The sequence below is a fragment of the Temnothorax curvispinosus genome, unplaced genomic scaffold (assembly GCF_003070985.1).
Source record: "Temnothorax curvispinosus isolate PA1 unplaced genomic scaffold, ASM307098v1 QBEX01016595.1, whole genome shotgun sequence".
NCBI lineage: Eukaryota > Metazoa > Arthropoda > Insecta > Hymenoptera > Formicidae > Temnothorax > Temnothorax curvispinosus.
In genome coordinates, this window is record NW_020226375.1 from 60,180 (window position 1) to 70,395 (window position 10,216).

Sequence of the window (10,216 nt, forward strand, 5' to 3'; positions counted from 1 at the left end):
ATATTGCCAGTTCAAAGATTCAGATTACAATTTTAGTACGTATAAGAATAGCGTCTTTGAGGGTGCAAATTGATTTTTGGCATTGACTGGCCAGATTCGTTTTTCAAGACCGCTTGCGTTGAACAGTATACAGTGATACTGAACAATATCAATACATACACACATACACACAGAATATCGTATATTTTTCTCAATAGTCACCAATCGATTTAAAAAAGGGTTGGCAAAAAAGACTTGTTCCACTCTATTTTTCTCGCAGTAAGCGCACGCGGCATTCAAATATCAAACTTCAAATTGTATCTGAGTTTCAGTAAATGTCGGATACGGCTATATTATATGCTCAGTTTCTTGGCTCTTTTGCCGAAATTTCTTTTATTTGTATTGATTAAATTGCGCAATATTTCATTATCGACATCCTTTGCGAAAGATTGGCCATATTTTTCATACATTTCATTCAGATGGTACATGATTCTTATATTTCGCTTGACACGTTTTCGTAAAATATTCATAAAATACGATACATTAAAAATTATCGTTTTCGTCGGTTATTTATTTGTTTCTTTTTTTTTCAAAAAGAAAATTGAATCAAATTTATCTATGTCAATAATGACATCGTTATTTTTCTCCAAGAAATTATATATCTGTCATTTGCTGCAACAATGACATAACTCAAAAAACAAAATTTTCCAGAAAACAAGTTTAAATGTTTCAAATCGTTTAATATAATATTATTTTTAAATGCATGGCAACTTTGGTGTAATAATTGATTGTAGAAGAATAAAAATATCTAGCTATATTAGCTCTTCATTTGCTGTATTGAATTTTTACCATTCCCATTGAAAAACTGCCTATTTAGATTAAAAAAAATGTATCTAGCATTTACTTATCTAGCAATTTTGTAGTAACGCGTGTACTGTTTATTCATAAAGTTTTCTTTTTATAAAACAGTACTTCGACGTATTTATCACAATGGACCTGAAAGGTTTGAGCGAGTTGCAGTATAACACGGAATATAGTGAGATACGATTAAGGCTGCAGTAACTCTTCTGGGCATAGTCCGAAACTAACGAATATCTGGTCCAGTGATTACCTTACGAATGGGAGAAAAAGGACATGCCTCGCTAGGCGCGGACGCTCTGTTTCCCGTTAACAAAAAAATTCAATTTAAATGTTGAGAGAGAGCCAAATATAAGCGTGCGTCAATTAATGAAATTTAGTTCGCTCGTTACAACATGCTCGATCAACTGGCTAGTTTTATACATTCATAAAATAATTATTAACTCGTTTAGTAGGGCGTGAAAAAGAACAAGATAGAAAAAAACGCGTGTTTGTAAAAAAAATCGAAAAAAAACACGTATCTCTGCGCAGCTTCTTTTTCTTCAATTCGGCAGCTAAATAAGTGACGTAGATATTCAAGTATGGCAAGTATGCTATCAATCTCTTCATATTATTAATTTACGCAAAAGATTCGCGGAATCATCATTTTCACACGCTTAAGACAATGTGCAGTCGCGGCAAAATTGAGTATCAAATGGAGCAATACTTTGTCATAACCAACTTATATAACGTTAAATATTTTAACATAGTTGTACGTGGCGCTTACGTAGTGTACCTTATAGATACTGCTAATCGTTCTCACCCGTCACAGTTCCGTCTCTCGTTGGCACGTTCAACAGGTGAGCTCTCTACTCATTTTCATTAATTAATTAATTACATTCTTGGATAAATAACGAGATCTTTCGATATTTCGTCTTGTACAAAAAACAGAAATTCTTTATGCAGATTTTATTTTTCCCTTTCCTTCAAGATTATTATTGCCCAATAATCATTGTCAACTCTCTTATATATTTTATTTAGAAAATATTTCACAAAATTTAGAAAATAAAAATATAATTTTAAACAAGTTGCGACAACAATAAAAAATAAATTGAAATATAATAGTGATAATAGTAAAAGTTTTAAGACAATTATATGGAAAACGATTTGTAAACATACAGTATGCTTTACACATTGCAGTTAGTATATACCTAATTGTCATGCATATTGGGTTTTCATAAGAGAATTACATTTTATTTTCACAATTTATCTTGGCAAATGGAAAAGAATAACTGTGATACAGTGAAACTTTATTAAGGGATAATAGTTTAATAAAAAAAAAACACCGTTATCGGCAATAATATAACTAGAAGTCTTTGTTACAGTTCCTTTAATATATGTCACCATTATTAATGTAATTAGATGTTAAAAACATATCTGTCGTCATTTACAGCCCTAAATTTATCTATCTATTATGTTATCTGTTATATTTAGATATGTATTTAAAAAAATATATAGTTTGTACCTTAAAAATAGACAGATTAAAAAAAAATCAAGTTTATCATTTGCAGAAAAACTTCAATGTCACAAAATCCGGTTTATTTCAAGACACATTCGCATGGGATGGAGTTACAGTAACATACAAAAGTTTAAGATAAGAAGGCAATCTATATATAATTAAAATAAACAAAGAAATAAAATTTTTCTTCTTATAAAAAAATGTGAACTTGGGATTATTGTCTTATTGAATATAACATTATTGATAAATAAATCGCATTCATCGGAAAGAAGTGTTTATTGTTAGTTCAGTATTTTAATAAACTAACATCAGTGATACATATAGTGCAGCAAAAGTGATATAAATAATTAAAAAAAAAAAATTCTTTTATAATTCTCTACATATAGTCAAGAAATGTTAATCAAGATTTTCTCATATAAAGCTTCTCTTAAAAAAATCAATTGTAATAATCGAAAAATTGACAATATTCACACGTGTAATTTCCACTGCAGCGTTTCTAAAACTTGCGTATAATTAGCAATATTTACATTGTGTACAAGATTTATTTAAAAAGTATTCAGACACATGGGTATATGTATTAAAATATATCAAAACCATATTATATAATTATTATAAGCGTTATCATGCGTTATGATGAGGTAGAACTGGTTCAGATCAATTATATTTTAAAACTCACGCGTCTTTGCGTACCATCAGTCTATTATAGTGAGACAATAAAACTAATCATGTTTTCTTCCGTGGAAATTTTCATGAGATGTTTGAGAGCAATGTGTATCGAGCAACGTGCGTTTGTACTAAATTCTGTTTCAAAGTTTATTGGTAAAAATAAGACGTTTAATTTTATAAAAATAGCATATGAGCATATGCATAACATATTTTATGAAACTTTTCAGGACAAATATTACTTTTCGAAAGGGATTTCGATCGGAATTGTTTAGTTATTTCCAAGATTTCTATTGAATTCTAGAGAAAACAAAATAATTCCGATCAAAATCCACTCCGAAAAGTTCCATAATACGTGTCCTAGACTGCTTCATTATAGCTCGTTGAGCAAATGCTCGATTATGTCTCCACTTGTCTCAATTTATTTACTTACGAGCCAACGAAGGTCACAACCATCTTCGTATTCGCCGGACTTAGCTTATTGTTAGTAGCTTATTAATGGTAGCACTTTTTGTAATCCCCGAAATTCAAAAAACTCTTTAAGAGGTATCGATTTGATAATGTTGAAACAATTAAACAAAATTTGACAAGGACACTTATGAACATTCCGAAAAACGATATTAAGAAATGTTTCTAGCGGTAGAAATTATTTTGAATTAAATTATTTTGAAAGAGACTAAACTCCGAATCCGGACAAATCTTATATTTTTTTAGCAGTTAAATTCGTATGTTTCTTGCACGTTTCTAAAGGCTCAGACACATAGAAAAACTTAAGCCGTAAGGAAATCAACGGTATTGATTCGCTACCGCTTATGACATGTCTTAAGTTCTTGACTGTGATTGGCTGATTTGCTTACTGCTTAAGTCTTACTGCTTCGTATAAGACGCAAACAAGTTCTTAATAATTCTTTTTTCTTCATGAGCATAGAGGAATTTGCGATAGAGTCACTGACATCTCTGCGTCAGTTACTCACAATGTGGCGCACGATCATCTTCGTAATTTCTGTTGCAGTGACAAGTAAGTAAACATTTATATACATATGTAAAAGGTTACTTAAAAAGCGCCCATTAATTACATAACGATATTTCTTAACAAAAATTGAGTAAAGTCCTGAACCATTTTTTTTCCATAATGCTTAATAAAGTAGTAATTATTGAGTAAAGTCATATATGTATATTACATTTAACGTACGGATATAAAATTCTATCTTTTCTCAAAATATTCTTCTTTTAATCAACAAATATTATATTATAAAATTTTATCAATTCAAAAACACTTGAGAAATATGGTTCAATTCAATCAAAAGAAAAAATATTTGTAGAAAAAACATTTTGTTATGAAAATTATACATTATTATCTATATCTGTCATAATAACATATTTATTTTAATAATAATCAGAAATTTTGTATTTTAATAATAATAATGAGAACTTATTTCTTTCATAATATATGCAAACTTTATTTTTTAATCTTCCCTGTTTATATAATAGTAATTGTCTGTTAAAAAAATAAACTTACACATAAGATAAAATTCTAAAATATAATTAATTCAAAATGCACAATTATGAAATATTAAATTATGGAAAAGTCGTCTTGCAGAATTAGAATTAAATTGAATATAATGTATTTGTGTTGCGAAGTAATTTTTCGATCATTTTATATCAATAAGATTTATTTTTCGAGAGTTAAAATGATTATTCAAGTCTAGTCAATCTTTATTTTATATAATTTGAAAGTTGTTATACATTTTATGTGTTTCTCAATATTTTTTATATTTACATTTTAATGCATATTTTCTATTATATGTTCCAATTTTTGGAATAATTTATTCTTAGTGCAATATTACGTTTTTATCAGTAAATAATTCACATAAATAATTATTATTAATAGATAATAATTCATGTCATATCTCATATCATCGCAATTATGCAGAATTTATATGTATATATTTTATTCATATAGTTCCCTATATCTTCTCAAATCTTCTTTTATAAAAAGCTTTTTCTTTCAAAAGTGTGTTCAGGTTCTTCTTACAAAAATGTAAAAAGCAGGTTTTTTGTTTTAAATTTTCTGTTTTATCTAACGATTTTAGAATATATTAATAAACTTACATTAGCGTAGAACTATCAGTTTAATTTTCGTTAAATGTTCGCCCATTAAAAAAATAAACTATCAAGAAATGTGGAAATGCGTACCTAATGTAACAGTAATGGCGAAATAATTACTCAAGTATACTTCTTGATGGACAATTTTTAGTTGCGCCAACGAATAGCTGTATCGAAAGACGCCGATCAAAAGAAAATGGAGATGATGATGGATATTATTGCGTCTGCAATGCGATATATTGCGACGAAGTTCCGGACGCGATTAGGCCATGCAATCCTGCCGAATATGTCCTGATAACATCGAGCAAAAGTGGTCTATTTTTTAATGTATCGAACGGCATTTATAACAATGTTGAGGAGACTGACTGTAAGTACTGAAGTTGTTTCCTTAAAACATCAGAATCACTAAAGGAAATTGTACGAGTAGGTGCAAAACAGCATTTTGCTAAACAAACATTAAGAGCAATATTTACTACCATATTTTCGAATATGGATATTCAAATATTTCTTGAAGAAGAAACTGTAAAATCATCTCCGCTGGGAAAGATCACCATAAATCGAACGGATGTGTATCAAGAAATTTTTGGATTTGGTGGAGCTGTGACCGATTCAGCAGCTATAAATATTCACGATCTAACGTATGAGACATCCGAATACTTGATGAGGTACAAAAATTCATAAATTGTTAAATTTCAAAAGAGTTTTGCTAATTCAGTGATTTGACACAATTGACACATCTAAGAAATTTGCAATGCTTTCCGTGGAAAGTTAATTTTACATTCAATTTCTAAATTCTAGAAGCTACTTTGGCCCACGTGGTATCAATTACAATTTTATCAGAACACCAATGGGTGGCTCGGATTTTTCAACGAGACCTTACACCTACGCGATGGTAGAGAACGACACTTCGCTTCACTACTTCGAATTACAGACAGAGGATTATGTTTACAAGGTTTAGTCATTTATTGATTAATATCTTAATTGTTTATTCATATCTTATAAAACAAGCAATCTCTCTTTTCGGATATCGAAAAACATATACGAGAAGAGACTTGCGTTTCTGGAGTTAACTAAACTGGAATAATATAAGTAGCAGTTGCAATATAATTGATGTATTGTATGTACATTAAATGCCATATTTTATTAAATATCTTGTTAATAGATACCGACAATAAAGCGAGCTCAAGAATTAAACAACGGGAAAATTAAATTAATATCTCTACCCTGGAGTGCCAGTCTTTGGATGAAAACTAAAAACTCTTGGACAAATAATTCTAAATTACGTCCGGAGTATCGACAAGTGTGGGCAGATTATTTCGTGAAGTAAGATATCATTACAATATTTTTATTACCCCTAAAATCCTAAACATGGATAAAATTTACCTAAACTTTTCAAACGTTAACGCTCTTAAAACATGAAGTTAACAGCACTATACACTGGGTTTAAAATTAGTTTATTAGTCTCTATTGAAAAGTATGACTTACAATTAGTTGCTTTGTCACCTAAGCGTTCTTGACAAGAAAAACAGGAAAATTTCGTTTAAGTTATAAACATTTTACCCATGTTTAAACTTTTTAGATTTTTTTTAGAGATAAGTGCTCTCTAAATCTGAATCAGGGACTATTCACTGATTCAGCAGTACTAATTCACTGATTCAGATTTAAAGAGTGAATTTTGAAGAAACTTGTGTTTTGTTTTCTTATTATAACTTTTTTCAATTTTATTTAATTACAAAATTATTAACAGAATTATATATCTTCCTCAATACTTTCTACACACTTTTCTACACAGATTTAAAAAAGAGCATTAAATTTCTATCATTTCTTCGGCTGTTTATGAGCAAATAAAAATGCGCTGCATAAAATTTATCCATGTTTAGAGTTTACGTAAGTTTTGAACATTTAGAGTGTTAAATAGGGGGGTTAAATAAAGGGTTAAATAAAATTTCTTATTCATTCACAAGATGATCAATTGTTTCGAACTTCTCGGTAAATTGAAAGTAAAATAATTATTTATAAAAATAATTATTCTTTTTTCAGATATTTTGAGGCTTATCGTCGTAACGGCTTAGAATTTTGGGGTACAATGTGCCAGAATGAGCCAGAAAGTCACAAGTATATTCCGCTATCTCGTATCAATGCGATGGCGTGGACAGCCGAGGAAGAGCGTGATTGGATTGTCGAACACTTGGCGCCAACTCTGAAGAAAAAGGGTTTCGAGCACATCAAGATCTTTTCATTGGATGATAACAGGCTGTCGCTTCCTGATTGGGCAAAAACGGTATTTCAAAACAAGAAAGCAAGAGATATTATTTCTGGAATCGCGATCCACTTTTATTACGATACTTTAATCGGCCCGAGTGTCTTGGATGAAATAAAACAGCTTTTTCCAGAGAAATCACTGATATACACAGAAGCTTGCGCTGCAGCTTTCGAAGGTTGGTGAAGATATGTATATATTTTCATTTTTACATTAAATTTTTATCGCTCCAAAAGATTCCCTGCTGATGTTAGTTTAAACAACGACAGTAAATTGAAAAATTTCTATATTTTTCTATATTTTATATATATATTGCCGTTATATATTTTTATTTAAAATATATTGTATATATATATATATATACAATATATTTTATAAAAATATGGTTCTTTATAAGAATTTCTCGTTTAGTCATTTTCTATAACTTCAAGTAAAAAAAGAATTAATTAATTTAACATATGTTTGCGGATATACATTTTCAACTGTATAACAGATCTAAATCTAATAATTTTTGTGAAACAAAAAGGCACAAAGGTAATTCTGGGCTCGTGGAAACAAGGCGAGATGTACGCAACAAATATCATCGAGAGTATGTCGCATTGGGTATCCTCTTGGATCGACTGGAACATTGTTTTAAATACGAATGGTGGACCTACCTATATAGAAAATTATGTTAATTCTCCAATACTAGTCAACAGCACTGCCGACGAATTCTACAAGCAACCGATGTTCTATGTTCTTGGACATTTTTCAAAGTCTGTACATATCTTTGTAGTTTGACTGATACTTGTAACTCTGAAGTGATACAAAACTTTGATAACTATTGTAAAATAATTACGTTTAATATCTATCTACAGCGTTTCATCGGTATATTTCTATTAATTAATTTCTTTTTTAAATAGGTATGTCCCACCTAACAGCGTGAGAATCGGCACAACATCGGAGAATACCGAGGGAATTCAAAATATTGCGTTTTCTACGCCTGACGGCGGCGTCGTATTGGTGATCTTAAATCTGTAAGTTTAGTCTTGTATAATACTCTTATAAGACATAAATATAAGATATAAATGTGCGAATTATCATGCTTCACGACGCCTCATGCGGTGAATTGCGGTGAAAATCTCGTATATTTACTGAACTTTTGTGTTCTTCAGAAACGAAGAAGAGAAAGAAATTCTGATCGATGATCCGAAGAAAGGAACAACAAAGATAAATGTCCTCGGAAAGTCCATAAATACCATGAAATACTGGTAGCGGAAATACAAAATCCGCCGTATAATGTGTCGATAAGTATACACGACACGTGTAAGATGCGAATACTCAAATAATTTTCGTTTTTTAAACTTCATTCTTGCCACAATATATCTCGCTAAAGTATATAGTATAGCGAGTTTAATCTATTTTAAGAAGAATCATTAAGTGTGTCATAAAATACTGCCGAGCTTTCTCGCCTTTTCTTGCGGTACAATCTTGCTGATAGTATAAATATGTAATGGTGCAAATTGTCCTCTCTTTTTAAATAGGATTTTCACTCGAATTGTAACTCCCCGGACTGTGCCTTATTTGCATCCGGTTACGCGTTGTTAGTTCGTCGGTTCGCAATTACTCTAAACTTCTGCATAACTCGGGTCACTCTCCATTAAAACTCTCACTGAGAATTCTTACCTCCGGGTAAGAATTCGCCGGATTTGATGAGCGCCACAGAAACGGGCTTGCTCAAACGCTTTCTCAATCTCGCTGAATGTTTAAAATATCTTCCGCGTTTAATCCGCTAGCTAGACTGAACTTTAATATATAATAACGAAATGGTTTAAACTTCATACGGACTTTTGATAAAAGTCCTAATTATTTTTCTATGTTATTCTAAGTTTTTTAATGAATTATCTTCATGACAATGTTATGTGTATACTATACTTTTACATGTTAGAAATGAAAAGCTAAGATTTTCATAAACAGTAATAAATAAAGAACACAACTTGATCAATCTTTGACGTATGTAAAATGACGATCAGAAAGAAAAGGATTATATCTGATGTATTTTATCTAAATCATTAAAAGCGATCAAAGAACGGAGCAAAGCCTTTGTTATTCGCTCTTTTGATTTGTTTTCCCTCATGTTCATACAATTATATCGCAAATATTCACGCATCTATAATTGTGTTTATATTTTCTTTAAATGGCTCTTTCCTTATTTGTATTATTGTTGTCTTTATATAATTCTTCATTTGTATATAATTTTTATTTCACAGTGGAATTCCTGTCGACAGTACTTTCTCCATCTCTATTGAGTTGATTCCCATAATCCCAAAACCGATTCGATAACAATGCCGGCACGGAGAGAGAGAAATGTTTTAATATATCTATCGAGTGCGTCAGGGAATCTCAGAAAATGAACGTGCGTAGATTTAGGACGGGAGACATGCGCGAGAACGGAACGCCAAATTTCCCCCAGTAAAATAAAGCTGGGATCAAGGCTGCTTATCGGTGTACATGAAGGACACTCGCGTCGCTTCCGCGTGCGCACATTATATGGGTTACTGGTCCAAGGTTCGCCTATGCTATGCCCTGGGTTATCGCGCGGGCTCATGTGCAGGTAATACGCTGCAGGCACTTCCTCTCTGTGACCCATATATTCCACCACCACCTCGCCTCGTATTCCGGGTTAGATTTTAACGGGAAAGCGTTGTTTTCGAAATTCCTCGAAAGCTGATCAAAATTGCCTAACATGTCACTTACATGCATCACCTTTTAACGCTTTGTACGTGAAATAACTCAGCACCGATTGATTTCACCATCCTTCACGATAAGAAAAAACGAAGTTGTTTCTGACAAACAAATATCGCTGCTCTTCG

General features: G+C 31.1%; 1 protein-coding gene across 2 annotated transcripts; it reads left to right on the plus strand.

Annotated features, from left to right (window-relative positions):
- Positions 1-1,649: 1,649 nt before the first annotated feature.
- On the plus strand, positions 1,650-9,176 carry LOC112466841 (glucosylceramidase-like). 2 transcript variants are annotated; one of them, XM_025035175.1, is made up of 10 exons: positions 1,650-1,676; positions 3,927-4,016; positions 5,256-5,471; positions 5,532-5,769; positions 5,903-6,056; positions 6,267-6,427; positions 7,145-7,542; positions 7,891-8,119; positions 8,267-8,380; positions 8,519-9,176. In XM_025035175.1, exons 2-10 carry the CDS (start codon positions 3,974-3,976, stop codon positions 8,616-8,618), a joined length of 1,653 nt encoding a protein of 550 aa, XP_024890943.1. In that variant the 5' UTR covers positions 1,650-1,676; positions 3,927-3,973; the 3' UTR covers positions 8,619-9,176. The 2 variants fall into 2 exon arrangements, with proteins under 2 accessions (XP_024890943.1, XP_024890942.1); XM_025035174.1 differs by lacking the exon at positions 1,650-1,676 and having other exon boundaries at positions 2,730-4,016.
- Positions 9,177-10,216: the final 1,040 nt, after the last annotated feature.